This window comes from Amblyomma maculatum, chromosome 8, assembly GCF_055883805.1.
Source record: "Amblyomma maculatum isolate TAMU_Amacu chromosome 8, ASM5588380v1, whole genome shotgun sequence".
Lineage (NCBI taxonomy): Eukaryota > Metazoa > Arthropoda > Arachnida > Ixodida > Ixodidae > Amblyomma > Amblyomma maculatum.
In genome coordinates, this window is record NC_139351.1 from 26369320 (window position 1) to 26385848 (window position 16529).

The 16529-nt window shown below is 42.6% G+C and overlaps 1 protein-coding gene across 1 annotated transcript; it reads right to left on the reverse strand.

Moving 5' to 3' along the window:
• Window positions 1-1267: 1267 nt before the first annotated feature.
• LOC146180786 (uncharacterized) lies at window positions 1268-12411 on the reverse strand. Its single transcript, XM_084576142.1, has 6 exons — window positions 12169-12411; window positions 9208-9423; window positions 3232-3285; window positions 2794-2847; window positions 1668-1881; window positions 1268-1429 (listed from the first exon to the last, which is right to left on the reverse strand). The coding sequence occupies exons 2-6, from the start codon at window positions 9257-9259 to the stop codon at window positions 1408-1410; spliced, it is 396 nt and encodes a 131-aa protein (XP_084432268.1). The 5' UTR covers window positions 9260-9423; window positions 12169-12411; the 3' UTR covers window positions 1268-1407.
• Window positions 12412-16529: the final 4118 nt, after the last annotated feature.

Here is a 16529-nt window from a genome sequence, read left to right on the forward strand (position 1 = left end):
ATAATTTTATCGGCTAGTGGCTTCAATGCGAAAAATATGACTACCTATGACCACGAGCTCTGTTGTCCACTGCCCTCACTTCTACACTGGTCGTTATAGTAAGCTCACAGCATCTGGTGTTGCAGGCGATCTGAACTTGTCTGACTTCACGACGCAGCTTGAGCCCCCCGCAGGGGGCATCTGTTAAAGCAGATGTTTGCGTGTACTGTGCGACACCACGGACCCCAAGCACCCACGCTTAGCCGTGCGTGGCATCGCCGTGTCTGGGGAAAAGGGGATCCTGGTGGTTGAGCCGATGCCGAGTGTTTGGACCTTTAAGGCCCCTCGGCGGAGGCAACACACCACTTTGGCCCACGCTTCCCACAGACGGCACCTCCGGGCTGACCCACCCGGGGGAAATCGGCAGTCGCCTTTTCCTGTCCTCCCCTCCATCTTTCACTTTCCTATCCCCTCTCTTACAACTGTCCTGTCTTCTCTTACCTTCTTCGTTTCTTCCTACTTCCAGGCGGCGAGGGTTAACCTTGTGTGGCTAACCACCCTGCGTTATGCCATATTTGGTTATAGTCGGGGTGTATGGCTGGCGTGGGCAGGACTGCTTTGCGAGTTCCTGTCCCGTCCCCTCGTTGGGCTCCATGGTGGGTGGCCGCCACCCCGGCTGAACAAAAACTTACTGTATGGCTTCTTCTTTGCTCTCCAATGATCGTTCCCGAAAAAGGGGACGGACCGATGAAACTGCAAACTTCTTTCTAAAGAATGCAAACAGATTCCCACGCTTCCACGTGGTGCACAGTGAAGACCCTCAAAAAACAGCCAGGCAAATATCTCCTTTTGTCGTGACCAAGACATTGACTGAAGCAATAGGCCAAGGATACAATGTCAAAAAACTTCCAAATGGCGACCTTCTACTGAAAATCTCCCATATGAATTTTGAGCATACGGTATTATTGGATATGGGGGATATGTGTCATATGGGACATATGGGGAGTACGGGTGATATGTGCAATATGGGCATATGGGCGATATGTGTGATATGGGTATATGGGCGATATGTGTGATATGGGCATAAGGGAATTATGGGTGATATGGGCATTATGGGCAATATGGGCAATACGGGCATTATGGGCAATACGGGCATTATAGGTGGTTTGGGCAGGAAGGGTGACGTGAAATCCACAGCTATATAATTTCTTTTCAGGTGGTGACATTTGAGCAGGTGTCCTACATTATACAATAAGAGAAGGCTGGTAATGACTGAAATTTTCGGTAGTATTTATTTGGCTTTTAATATACATGACATATGAAGTTTCAAGCTTGCATTTTTCATCTGTTCGTCTTTCAGCATTTCTGTAATATATCTTTAGTTTCTGCATGCACTTGCTTGGAGGCAGCTGATCAATAGCATTCCTGCTAATATATGCGACAAATCCATCTGGAAAGCAACAAGTGAGAAAAAAGTCCGAAGAGAAGAAATGGTCAATTTTATATCATTGTAAAAATAAATTATTGAAATCAGTCAGGAAACACCAAAACAATTCACAGCAATATAAAAGAAATGGAATTGAACACATGAATTCTCCACAAATGTGAAGGATGTTGAGCTGTGTTTATGTAAAACAACATGAACTTGACTGTAAAAAAGATAATTAGATCATGATTGAAGGACTCACTTGTTACAGCTGCCAATTTGTGATAGGTCAGGGCTTTTTTGGAGGCTGAATGGACTAGAGTTCGGAAAGCGGCGACACGGGGCCCCTATCACACTCCTGTTTCTGAGACACAGGCAGCCTTCACTGGTTCTTTGAAAAACAGAGAATCCTTGGGCAGCGTCAGGAGCCACTGCCATCTCTCTACAGGAATGTACACACAATTGCCAATGTGAACCTGCATGGAACAGAGAAAAGCATTACCCTCCGCATGCATGCAAAAATAAAATATGGACAATAAAGGATAAAATATGCACTTTAAAGAACCCTTAATCGAAAGGCAATTTCTCTTAATATATCTTGCAAGGATATTTACCAGTCATGAGGCAGTTATAAATATTTTTCTAAGTTATACATGTTATGACAATCTGATTAAGCTTTGTATTGTTCACCAATTTAATGTGTTTTGCAAAAAGATGTAAAACAGATGAATCTTCGGTTAAAAAAATCACTCTACTGGCACTTTTTGGTGCCTGATAAAAACCTTTGTTCACAGATTGTCTGCAAAAAATTTCAGTGTGAAAACATAATTTAACTTTTCATTAGACTAGAAAATTCAGAGGTGTTACATGATAGCACCTTTAAAGAAAATTGGCTTTGAACAGTTCAGTAAAAACCACAAAGATTTTGGAAGAAATCGCAGACCGTAGAAAACACAAACTGGTACATTTGTAGTATCAAATGACTCGTTATTTTCGATATTAATAAACAAAATAAATAATCCTCTATGCTTTCCTTGTTACGAGCGGCAGTAGGCTCACCTTGTATGCGCCATACAATGAGCCGCTTATGTCCCTACAGTTCGATCACTAGCCAAGTAGTGATTTAATATAGGTTATATAGTAAATGTGGTGAAATAAGTAATTATTTCCATGTGTACCCAAGCACATGGTAATAAGCAACAGTAAAAACATGAATGAATACATAGACTTCTTGACCTTTCTTTCCCAGTTTTTAAGTGAGATGGCATAGCAAGAAACACAAAACAAATGTTAAAAGGTGTTTTTCTGGGTTATGGTCTCCTCCTTACGTATTTCTGTCTGCACAGTTGGACAAGTATAAGAGTGGTAAACATATGCAATTCCCCTACCTGGTCGTTTACTGTTGCCAGTACAGGTACCTGGTCCCCAGGCACATTCGAAACCTACAAGGAGAGAAAAATCAGTGAAACACGTACCAAACTGAAATCCGAAGTCACACATGTTTATAGATGGGCCACAGTAGAAAGGTAAAATGAACAAAAAAAGATATTGCTCTTGGTTTTGATGTTAGCTATGTGTTGTCTACAGCCACGAAGAAAAGCCACCCTTACAACTCTGATGTGCAAGCAATAGTAAAAACATGAATGAATGAACACATAGATTTCTTGGCCAATCCTTTCCAGTTTTTAAATGGGATGGCATAGCAAGAAACATGAAACAAAGTGAAGCAGTGCACATTAAAAAGAGTTATAAGTTAATCTGGGTGTTATGACTTTGTTAGGTAGTTGTGCAAGCATAGGAGTTGAAAGCATATGTGATTCCCCTACCCGGCAGTTTGCTGTTACCAGTACAGGTACCTTGTCCCCAGGTGCATTCAACACCTACAAGGAAAGGAAAAGCAGTGAAACAACAAACTGAAATCTGAATTCACACATGTTTATTTATAGATGGGCCACAGTAGACATGAAAGATGAACAAAAAAAGGCAATCCTTTTGATATGGATAAGGTTAGCTATTTGATTTCTACAGCCATAAATAAAAGCCATCCTTACTACTCTTTTGTTTGCATATTTTCAGTGCATTGTTCGCACTGTTTCCTAAAGAGCTAGAAACGGAAGGGATCTGTGTAAGTAGCAAACAGCTTAATGAATAGATCAGTGGTTATCGGCAATGGATGGGTTGGAGACCTCTTGTGAACCACTGAAAGTTGACTGTAGAGGGGGGTAGGGATTCTTGTGAGGACTGTTGTTGCTGCAGTTCCAAGAGATCAAACTGGGATAGGGTCCATACTAAAGTGACCTCTAAAAATGTGCACTTGATAAGCCAGTGGGCCACAGCTGCAGAGGACATAGACAGAGGCAGCATGTCAGTATGTATGCTGCTGGAAAAGACTGAACTCCTTCCAACACTGCGCTGCTCACTCTCCCACCCCAAATGTTTTGCCTGCAGCCCATCCAGCAGTGCAGCAAGAGCTCGAGTTTAACCGATGCCTGCATCAACAAAAATCCCTCGCTCGTATGCAGACTCTCAATTTCCATACTCCTCTCCTGTGTCTTTGCCTTTGAGAAACAAGTTGGCTTTGAAACTCCATGCTTTTAATCCTGCAAAGCTGTCTTGCCAGGCCAGAGCACAGATCTATTGCATAAACTTTCTTTTTGGGGGGGAGATGTGTGTTTGCAGGCCCTCAAAATATTTTTGCAGACCCCCATTTGAGGAACACTGGAATAGGCCATCTGGAATACTTCCACCCGATTCCAACTTATCTTTTTTTTTTCCAACTTACCTCTTATACTGCTGTCAGCCTTAATGCTCACTAATAGTTTTAAAAGCCATGCAGATGCACAGTGGCAATATGGTAAACTATAGTAGTCGTTGAGCAGTGGATATGCATAACATGCACAACTACAGCCAAGATTTAAAATCAAAAGGCACTTCAGAGACAACTGTACTGGATGTTTCATGTTGACATAGACTACTGTAACTTAGGGTAATTTTTAATTCCCCATTAACTGACTTATTATGTAAGCTTAATTACTGAAAGTTGTAAATATTTGCTGCAGAGGCAGAGTGGGATATGCAAACTTGTATAGTGCCACTGAAAACCAGTCATTAAATTGTTTCCTATATTATATTTCTCATGCAGTACTTTCTTGCATTCTAAAATTCACAGAATGAGAAACAAAAGCCATGTGACCAGATGCTTATGCCAAGCTCCTGTGCTGCTCTCAAGCATGCAGTGACTGACTGGGATTCCTGCTTTTTACTGCACAATGGCACAATGAATGTTCCTGACCGAGCATTTCAAAGGAGAATGAAAATGCTCTTTTTTTTTGTAGTCAGCAATGGTCAGTCATTGCGGCATGCATTTGCACCTTCACATGACACAGGCTAGAGATACAAATATATACAACACTGTTGCGTCACCATGCCTACAGTCGTACTGCTGCCAACCTTGCCCACTCATTACATATTCTCGACAGCTGCATAATAGCAAAGCTCAAGCGCCTAATCAAGTGACCTTTTCTTTCATATTTTATAGGCTTTAAAATGCAAAAAAAAAGAAGTTTGTGAAGCATACCGTGCAAGAAACAATTTAATAGGTGTTTTCTGAAGTTCTTATAAAACCTTGCATATCTCACTTAGGGGCTGCAGGGAATAATGTAGGAGTTAAGCAAATATAATCAGGTAAGGGCAAAATAACCTTTTTGAAATCCTAGCTCAAGTTGCTTGGAAAGCTTGTATAGCAGAAGCACTGAAGGAAGTCATACACTGCAAGTCCCACACTGAAGACCTATTAGTGATAGAACGTTCTGCTCAGCAAAACTGTTTTAATGCTTCTAAGTTTGGCACTGCCTATGGAAAGTGATAGCAGATTGACAAAGAATGATGATATGGACTTCTTATCAGCATCAATTTTACAGCAAAGTTGGCACAGCCCAGTGATCTCACAAGCTGTCTTTGTCAGGTTTGCAGCTACTATACAGCAATTATGGCACAAAGCTCATATCTGGATGTCAGAAGCAACACTAAAAGTGTGAAGTGCATGCATACTGGATGCAACAAAAGGAGCATTCGTCTATTTTCATTGATACTCTGAAGAGGAGTCATTTTGACAGCTGAATAAAAATTGGTAGAAAGCATTGTGTACACATAGTTGAAATCAAAATGGTACATGATGGTTTCACTTGCAACTGCAGTCTGCTTAGTTAGGAAGCCAGACCACAGACCATCTATGCAAGGCCATCACTTCAGCTGAGCAGGCAATGTCCTTGAAGTAATTAATGAGCCACATTTACAGCACCACAGCATTATGCTGTGGAACAAATCCTAGCATTCAACTGCATTGTCTAGGGCAATGTGCTTGTTACTTGCTTTTATTCTTATGCAGTATTGCTTCAATGAGAACACAGACTAAACCTGCTGTAAAATGTCACTTCCTTTGCTTTGTAGACAAGCTCGATCACGTCTATGCCCTACAAAGTTAAGTCAGTGTGTGTGCCAGAAGCTTGAGGTCATGAGTAGTAGACATGGGCATGTTCCTGTTTTCTCTTTGCCAGTGAGCTGCAGTTTACTGATAGCATGAATAAACTTTCTCTTCATCAATGAGTTCATCTGACCTAGCTTGATGCTTTTTTTATTATCGGTGCAGCGCATTCACGACGAGGACGAGAGGAGACACAGACATCTGAGCGTAAATGCACTGCACCGATGTCTAACCAGCATGCCCAAGCATCTACTATGTCTTCATTTTTTTGCTTGCACCCAGGTTCCTACTTTCTCAGATTCACTCAACTATTGCTGCTCTAGCTCTTCATTTCATGTAATATCTTGCAGGAAACACTAAATGTTTAAATATACACTGCACCAGTAACAAAAGTAAAAATATAAAGGAAACTAAAAAAAACGATGTTTTAATTGCAGCATTGACTATGACAAGGTGTGATTTGACAAATTTCGCCGCAGTCATTGATTTAAAAGGAGGAAACCTATGATGCCATTGGGAATTCTAAACTGGAAAGTGGTCACCTCTCAAAAATGCCACAACCACATGACAACTGGTAATGTGGCTAACTTGCCACTTGCGAGTTTTTGCATCAAAAGCTGCCTTCACTTCGGGCTTCGGCCCCGTTAGCATTTTTTGTGCGATGTTGGTTTTTGTGCCCTGGCCTTTAACTTTTTTTCCAGATTTTTCATGAAAAAAGAAACATGTGGCTACTGAGATTATATCTACTTTGTAGGTGCGTTTGCACGTTGATGCCCTTCTGTCAAATGTAAAGCGCGAATCAAAACATCCAAAATCATGTTGAAAGTTCAGCACATTTGTGTAAGTGTATCTCGTCCTTTTGTCCTTGTCTGCCAGCACTGCAATACCATAATGCTCGATAACCACTAACTAGCCCAGCAACATATCCTGCATTAGTTTTAATAGTGCTGATTGCACAAATTCAGTGATTTTTGCAATTGTTTCAGTTTCATGTTTTAAAATTGGAAAGTGGATCAGCAGGCCATGCAAATTTCAGCCATCACAGCTTGCAACATTCTCGGAGCTGGATTAACAGAAATAAGGGCCCTAGGCTAGAGTGCATGCCACCTCCCCCCCCCCCCAATTTGGAAGTCCCTCCTATCACTTCCATATTATACTTCTGTAAATACCCCATTTCATTTTACCCTACACCAAACTAAAAAAAAAAAAACAAGGTGTGATTACTGTGATTGGCACGAGAGTGATGGATTATTTTTAGAAAAAGACCTCCCGAGTGAAGGGGAATTTCTGTTTTTGCAGCTCCACAAGGTCTGACAAAGGCAAAAGCTAAACAAAGTAAGATCAGGTGGGGGCCCCATCTCTTCATTCTGATTTTCTCTCTTCATATCTGTCACTCAACATTCAATACTTTGTGGTTCGGGCTCCCTTCTCACATCCTCGGAGATAAGGTTCTGTGCTTCAGCATCCTTAGCCCCCACCTTTATCCAGTGCTACATTCTATCCTATTCCGTACACACAACTGTCACAAATTTCTGTACAAAAAGACGTGAAATACAACTAAAGAGTGCATTTTTAGTACACAATGACAGTTGTAGTTTCGAAGCGTGCCGTAAGAGTACGTAATTTTCAATGCAGCACACATTCTTCAACAGTACCTAGTACTATTTAGATATTCATACTCTCTCTTGCAATACGGCCCCCTCTAGTGACATCAACATCTACATTTACACCATAAGACAACAGAGACAGTGCCACTGCTTGGCATCATCTGTGTTCGCTCCAAATGTGCAAAGTGATCTTGGGTGCCGCCGGCACCTCTTGTGCTGGATGGACAAACCAGAGGCTTAGGCTTTAGGCTGTGTGAATCAGCATCATAGAAAGCAGTTACTGCCCTTATTCATCTCACAATTTCTGCATGTATTATACTTTCAAAATGTAGACACAACAGTTTATATGCTGCAGGAACACAAGTAAATCGATGCCTACAATAAGAAATCATATTGCCTAGAACAGCTGCAAGGTGAATACAAGTACAGTAATAAGGTAGAAAGTTGGGCGAGTTGGTATATAGACATGGTTGAAAAAATCCATTGCACTAAAAAAGATGACGTCTAAACGCTTAAAAAACAGGACAAGCGCAGACTCACAACTATGGTTATTTGACTAAACAGATGAGATATATATGCAGAGAAACAAACAGATGCACCTGCGCAGAATCACCAGACAGTAAAAAAAAAAAAGATTATGTTTCAAATTTTATCTAGGTATAAAAATGCACACTCTGCTAGGGAGACAAAGGCTGGGTGATGCATCTAGCACCTTTTTTCCTGATACAGTAGGCCTTCTTAAGTTCTCATGTTAGCCTATCTCGATGATGGAAAAGAATGCTAGTTTGTGAGAACTGCGGATAGCAGCCTTGTCTATCTTTATCACCATTCTTATTTTTTCCTTCGTTGCATTTCCTGCAATGCACAGCCACGTGCAAGTAAGTGTCGGACAATATGACCTCCAAATGCTCCTTCAGACATACATTTATACATCGGCCCATCTGGCCAACGTACACCTTACTGCAAGATAAATGGAACTCATACACAACCGCACATGCAGGGGACTTGCCATGATCTGTGCCTAATAGTAAACTGAAATGGGCCAATACTCTGGGACAAATCAATTTTTTTCTGTACACAGGCAAATCTGGACAATTTGAAGGGTGCAGAACAAACCACTGTAATCTCATAACAAGGGCGACATTCTTTATGTTATGAGAGAGTTGTGCTTATAAGGTATGATCTATGTTTAGAGTGTATAGTCCTGGTGTTTTTTAGCACAGTGGATTTTTTCAACCAAGTACAGTAATAACTGACTGCGATGATGTCAATAGAGACCTTATTCCCACAGCTAATATCACTGATTCACCAAAGTTGCTGGCTACACTCAAGGTCGGTGAACACAGATGGTGCCCAGCGGCGACTATGTCTCTGGTGTCTTCCGGTGTAACTATACATTTTTGTCGATTTCTGACATTTTTGTTAGAAAACATTGCTTGCTACAGGCAAAATGACAACAAAGTTTGAAACAAGACTCCAAGCACAAATAGTATTTTGGCCTGTCCAAAATTGAACACATTAAAATTATTGGTTAGGTAATGACAGGCTATTACAGCATGTTACAGAGACGTACACCCAGCTATATATAATGCAGATTACTGTCAGCACATATCAAACAGAATGCTTATAATTCTGCGCTTACATCACTGCATTTAAAACTTAAAAACAAACCATTTCGCTTAAATTTCAAAAGAAAAGTGTTTATAACTTGCCAAATTTCTTGTGCAGCAAATCCTGGAGGCGGCTATCTTGATCTTCAACCATTTCAGCTTCTCCTCCAGCTTTCTGACCTTTCTTCGCAGGGACTTGCTATTTTCTTGCTCTTTCCTTAGCAACCATCTCTCAATAAGCTCATCACCCGAGCTTTCAGGCCATGGGAGTCTTGTCCGAGAAGGAGCAGATTTTTTTTTTTTTTTACTGCGTTTCACCTTCAGAATACAGAAAGTATAGATTAGCAAGTACCATCTTCAAGCATCCATGCAGCGTCTGAGCAAATAAAAGCATTAAGGCAAAATTCACCAACTTACTTTATCAAATAATCACCACAAACATTTTTGCCCCCAACACAAATACCTACATGTGTTATCTATAGTAATCCAAGATCTTGATCTGGCTGGCAGAAGTGCTGGCTCATGGCATCAGTGCCTCTGCCAGCATGGCGTCTGGACAAATGCACCCCCCCCCCCTACTGGGATGAGCAAGTTTGGCTCCATAAGATAAAAAAAAAACATCCTGCCATCGCCCATGCACTGATGTGACATTCCAATAGGATCTGTTTTTCTATAGGAGAATTGCGCTGCGTTTGCAAACTACTTGCAAAAAAGGCCCTGAGAGACACTACTCAAGGGGACCTTTTTTCTCATTCCTGCAGTAGCTAACAAAAATGCAACAAGACTGCAAAGACATGAAGCAACGCATGAAGCAATGCCGAAGTATCAAAATCACCTAACAGCAGCAATACATTTCTAGCAGGTGCACTGGGTGCATGCTGATCTGCGCCTTTACAATAATGGGCCACCACTGTAATGAAGAACTCAAGTTGCTTTATTTCAGATATGAAACTGGAGAAAGCAAAGACATGCATCCACAGTACAAGTGGCATGGTGATTAGAGACATTTTGTTATTGCAATCAGTGCTGCAAATGTGCATGACCGAAAATCTAGCTTCGCTGAAAAAGTCATAGGTGTAGTGATTCCGTTGGTTCAAATTATATAGCCCATCACATACAAGCAGAATAAGATTGAAATTTCAAGCTAACCGCTTGAAGAGCCTCGATATATGTTACCTTTTGAGACTGGTGCATTGACTGTCAGCAAGCGTGCTCACGCAACGGATCTATAGGCTTTGAATTTTTCTCAAGTAAAAAAAAGCTGCACCACGTCAGAGTCTATGCAGTGATACGTAAGTGTCAATATAGTAATAGTCCAACTTTTTAGAAACATGTGCTCTTTTCTGGTGCACACAGATTACACACATACCCACTGAATCACACTGTTGTAAGCCAGAAGCATTGAAGTACTACAGCAGCTTCGATTGTGCAGGGTGAAGCAGCTAGGGACCAATAAGTTGATTATACGTGTGCGCCATGCCTCCTGACGTGTTACACTCTGCCTGCATACTGGAATGGCAGCCACTGTGGCCCAAGTGCAAGCTCTCTACATATCCCAACAATTGCCTTTTTTCCCCATTAAGTTTACATTACTCTCCCCCTACATTTCTGACCATTGATTCAATATGCTCAATATATGCTTTTCTGGAATCCTGTACACTTACTGGTCAGTTTTCTAGCTCTCTTCCTCCACTGCAAGTCCGCACTCTTCCTATACAAATATTTAGTTATTACCTTCGTTGCCCGTCGGTTTTGCCCATTCTCCATACCCATCCTTCTTATCAGCATTTATTCTATGCTTCTCAAGCTTTCAGTGATCTCCGCTTTATGTCACCGTGTACTGCCGCATCAGTGGTTTATTTCTAGCAGCGCTGGTCCGACTTCAGGAACAACTCTCCCCTTCTGAAAGTGATCCCTGGTGCCAATACTCCTTTTCTGATACCTCTCAGCACCTCTTACCCATTGTATTTTCATATTGCTCTGTGCTTCATTACTCTGACATGTCTGTTCCCTTTCAGTTAAATACTGTTCCTGCTTTCCCACATACATATTGTCCTCGTTTGTCCATCCTGCAAGATATCTATTTTTCTAAAAGCCTGCCCTTCCTTAAATATTGATGACATGCTGTATCAGACGACCACACTGAATGTGACCGCGGTTGGATAAATTTTAATGGCAACAAATAAATGCGCAACAGATGCAGGTCCCTTTTTGTCATTTGTCTGCTAATTGTGCTAGCCTATGTGGCATGCAGAGAGAGAAATTTATGGGAGCTAAACTTATTGCTAACTAAAGGGCACGTTACACAGCACTTTGCAATGGAATATGGAATGTATGTACACATTCTATTACGTTTTCAGTGGTCAGCGTCAGATAATATGAGTATAAACAATGAGCAGATAAACTAGCTGGCCGCACTTCTATTCGGCAAGCTCCGCCGCCCGTGCAACGTAAAAGTTTGCTTGCGAGAAGACGCACGCGGCTCGTGTCACCGTCCGGGACAGCAAAAATGTCTAAATATGTTTCCACGGCCATCAGCACGTCGAACTGTATGCGACTTCCACATTGCAAAATATGCGCCGATTATAATATGCCGCGCACGCACAGTGCAGCGGAGTGCTGCAAGTTAAATAATTACGTGCAAGCAGTTGCATAGTACACTGAGCACGTTCTTTTATCAGACACTATTCAAGCCCTGCGCACACGCAGGAATGCTCCAATAAAATGGCGGGGAATGCGGCAATTACTGTGATTATGCGTACTCGCTGTCCGTTATTCCCTTATTCAAGAAGGATTAGGGGGGATGAGGCAATTACTCTGAGCATGCTTACTAGGTTTCCGTTATTGGTAAGTACTTTGGTGCGTATGCGTGGTTGTGTTTGACCGTACACACAGCGTTGACGGCGGGCCGACACCGATCAAAATCTATTCAACGCCTCCATCACCTTTTGCGGAACAATAATATAAGAGCCGCAAACTTACACAGAAGCTACGTCAGCAGGCAGTAATAGTACGATCGAGACAAAAAGTATTGCAATATACTTGTAACACATGCAGACTTACATCCAAGAAGCAGAACGTCGCCGGGGGGGTAGGATTCTTGTACCTCACCGTTGAACGTCTCCTTCCAGTAGATTCTCTTGCATTTAGCAGAGTCAGCGCATGTGACCGGGTTAAAATCTTTGATTAAGGAGGAGGAGCTTTATACCCATCTTGTATGCTGTCCTCCCTTCTCTCACAACACAAGCAGCAGAGGCACCGGCGAAGCGCACTGCGTGGGTATAAATGGACGCGCGCCAGCAGCAGTAACACTACACCAACAAAAGTCGTTTCGGCGGGAGCAAACCGCGGAGGAGGAGAAAAGAGGAAGCAGACGGGAGAGAGAATTTAAGAATGCGGCGGAAAGGCGAGAGTGAAGAAAAAAAAGCGGAGAGCGAAGTTTTTTCCGGAGAGCGATAACTCGTTTCGGCGTGAGCTATGTGGAGAGAGCACGGGGGACTGGGGAGCAGCGTAGGAGGAGGAAAAAAAGGAAAGCGCAGCAAGTTACTAGATGTGGAGAGAATGACAGAACGCGGCGAAAAAGTGAGGGAGGAAAAGAAAAAGCGGAGAGCTTGGACAAGTTTTTCCTAACCCGGGAGACGCGAGGAAAGAAACATGGTGATGGCAGAAACTTTAATTGCCATATATACAAACGGGGAGGGAGAAGCCCACTGCGTGCTCTGGAGGAGACATTCCTTGCAATGCAAAATAAATCCCTTGGATCGCAAATTCGCAATCACTTTCATGGCACTGGAAATGACGTGGCGCTGGCCTACTTCCAAGCTCAAATAAAATAAATCCAGTTATTTCATTCACGAATTATTAAGAGTATCCATGCTGCAGTGGAGGTTGGTACAACAATACGACAAAAAGAATGCATCATATCATAGCATAGGTTTGCAAACCAAAAAACAAAAATGTACAGTTGAACAAGTACAAGACGTAGAGTCTGTCAATAGCACATTCCGCTATGTTTTGTGCACATGTATCTGCAAATACCGATGATACGAGTTTTCCCAAATAATTGCATTGCCGTCAAGTTGGAAAAAAAAAAAAAACTAAAGAAAGGCTATGTCTGATCAGCTTCCTCCTTTCGTCAAGCCTAGGAGGTGACGTGTTGAGATAAACCGAATGTGAGGCAAGGACTTTCGATGTTCTGTTCACTTAGTGTTGCGACAAGATATTATTCCATGATATCGAAGGAAAGTTAAAGTCATCGAATAAAATGAAGGTGTACAGATATGATGTGGTTTATAGGATGAAGCATATTGTGGAATTCCGGTGCAAATGAAGCTGCCGCATGTGGGAGCCGGTAAAAGCAGCCGAAAATAGCGGTTAGGCTAAAAGCTCTAGAGTGAACGTGATTCAGTTCAAAAGTTTGGGGCATTATTTATGGGGCGGCAGAGCAAACTTTCATGAGTAACGATAATGATGGTGCCGCCGCCCCGTATGCTAAAAGAAAGAAAGGGGTAACAAAAACATTGCGTAGCCGGTTATATGTTCCCAAAGACCATCTAGAGAAAGACCTCAAGCCATTGTTTACAAAATACAGTGGATACCACTTATAACGTAACCGCTGATTGTGAAGGAGGTACCATGTCGTGGGGGGCCACAACAGTGCACTAAACACTAAATGAGGATTCCTCTATCCCCCTCACCGCACAGCTTGTGTTCCAACTAAAAGGCCTTGCTCCGAGACTCCTCATATCATTTGTTTGAATTCAAAGCGACAAGGATGCTTTAGCCCACTGCGTTTGTGGCTGCTAAGGTTAGCACCAACGCCTTTGCGAAACTGAGCTTGCGTTCGCGGATACACAGTTCCGCTCGCGGCGGTCGCGGTATTTTACGCGGCCGCGCGCTGTGTGCGGTATGCTGAAACTAATCTGTGTTCAGAGGACTTAGTGCGTTGCGTTTTGTTCATTTATTAATGAGATGCGTGTGTAGCTTCAGGTAAAAAGTGCGGTACCGCTTTCAGTGCAGCGTTCGAGGTCCCGCGACCTACGTTATAAGCGGTCTACACTGCATGTATACTAGTCCTCAACTGCAAACTGGCAAATAAGTGCCTAAAAAATATGCGGCAACGTAAAAATGGTATATAAGGAATTTCTTAATAAGTAGCAACACCATAACTGAACATTCCGAAGACTCCGACAAAAAAAAAAAGAAAAAAAAAAGCTTCCAAGAACCATTCGTCCTGGAGACCGAGACCAAGTATCGGAAAAAAGCGACTTCTTCAGTTAGATGACCCCGAACCACGTGAACCGTACGAGCTAGCCACAACGCAGAAAAAAAAAAAAATGACTCCAGCGAGCACCGCTGCTACCCCACACCTGAACCTGCTGGCACCTTGACTCAATATAGGCTTTTTAAATCTCCCCCCCCCCCCTCCCCTTCCTACCCCTTTAAACCCCACTCGCTCTCTTCTTCTTTATTCGTCCCTCCTTGCCTCTTCTCAACAAGCCCTTCGTCACCCGCGCCGGAGTCGAGCAGTAGGAATTTAAGAAGTGATGGTTGGAGAAGTCTCAAGTTTAGAGAGCAGATGCGAGCGAGGGGGGAGTGGTGGGGAGGGCTTTAACCATTAAGCAGCTGCAGCAAAAGAACTGACCTCGAACAAGCAAAAAAAAAAAAAGCAGGCAAAACGAAGTCTCAAGTTTAGAGAGCAGATGCGAGCGAGGGGGGAGTGGTGGGGAGGGCTTTAACAATTAAGCAGCTGCAGCAAAAGAACTGACCTCGAACAAGCAAAAAAAAAAAGCAGGCAAAACGAAGGAAGCAGCATCATATGCAGGGGTTGAAGGCGATGGGAGAGGGACAAGATGGCGGTACCTGCACAACACGAAAAATGGGGGGGGGGGGGTGATTTCAATGACCCCAGCGAGCACCGTTGCTACCGCACACCTGTACCTGCGAGCACCTTGACTCATGACTCAAATAGGCTTTTAAGCCTCTCCCCCCCCCCCCCCCCACTTCCTACCCCATTAAACCCACTTGCCCTTTCCTGTATTGGTCCCTCCTTGCCTCTTCTCAACAAGCCGTTCGTCACCGGTACAGAAGTCGAGCCGTCTCCCAATCATCGCGTTTCTGGGAATTAAAAAAAAATAAAAATAAATAAACCACCGGAAGTTTAAAGTTTAGAGAGCATCGGATGCGAGCTAGGGGAGAGCGGTGGGGAGGGCTTTAACAATTAAGCAAAAATAAATAGGCAAAACGAAGGAAGCAGCGTGGTATGCAGGGGATGAAGGCGATGGGAGAGGGACAAGCTGGCGGTGCATGACAACACGAAAAAATTTGTGAGGGGGGAGGGGGGAGGCTGATCTTTCTTTTTTCTGCTTTTAATGATTACGTGTCGTTGTGGAAACCGAATATATCTCTTGATCTAAGAAAGGAATTGGATTATTGAAATTTTGTTATGTATACTTTTGTGATGATGGCACATAAAGTGCAATGACCTACTTTATTACATCAAATGAACAGCTTCTTTCAAGCCATTTAATTGTTGCATGCAGATAAGCAGAATGTAACTACTTTTGGCCATTGTCAAGCATCCAAAAGCACCCTCTATTCAAGAATGCATTTTAGTATTGTACGATTAAGCAATCACGCCTGTAACTATATACTTTATTATTAATTGCTTCACACTTTCTTTATGTAACAGCGCCCTGTTGGGGAGTGATAAATTGTACCATCACTGTAGTATATATGTTTTGATAAGAGTTGAGTGATTTCGACATCTTGGCATAGTTAAAGGTACTGTGTTGTTTACATATGGTTGCCCAGGTGATGTACATTTTCAACATAATACGACAAATGAACCATTGACAATCAAAGTTTGGTTGATATATGGGCGCCCATATGAACTCTGCACCCATATGCCCAGTGCCCATATGATCCATATGTCCTGCAATGCATATGGATATGGGCACAATATGGGCACAATATGGGGCACATATGGCCTCATACCACTTGCCCATATAAACTGCGCCTAGTCCTATATGCCCCATATGGTGTGAATTTGACCCCATATGAATAGATATGTGGCCTATATGAATTCATATGTGGCCTATAAGAATTCATATGTGGCCTATATGAAAATCATATGGGTCTTTTTCAGTAGGGAATTCTCTTGGAAATTATGTACCATCATCAGAATGAAAAACTCCCAACAGTAACCAGCTTTGGGGAATGCCCAGTTAATGTCACCAAACACCGCTCTCTAAACATGGTGAGGGGAGTCATTTCAGATGACGACCTAAAGTACCTAAGTGAAGAAGAACTCCTTGAAGGACTAAGAGAACAAAATGTCATCAATGTGTTCAGAATTAAAATGAGACGGGATAACAAAGAGGTACCGACCAGGCACTTAGTCCTTACCTTCGAATCGAGCACAC

Excerpts from the sequence above, each read along its gene's own strand:
- LOC146180786 (XM_084576142.1), bottom strand. The coding sequence starts at position 9,259 with ATGGTTGAAGATCAAGATAGCCGCCTCCAGGATTTGCTGCACAAGAAA. Across the intron at positions 1,882-2,793 it reads TGGCAACAGTAAACGACCAG|GTTCACATTGGCAATTGTGT; the intron begins GTAGGGGAATTG and ends TGTTCCATGCAG. Across the intron at positions 1,430-1,667 it reads CAAATTGGCAGCTGTAACAA|ATGGATTTGTCGCATATATT; the intron begins GTGAGTCCTTCA and ends GTTGCTTTCCAG.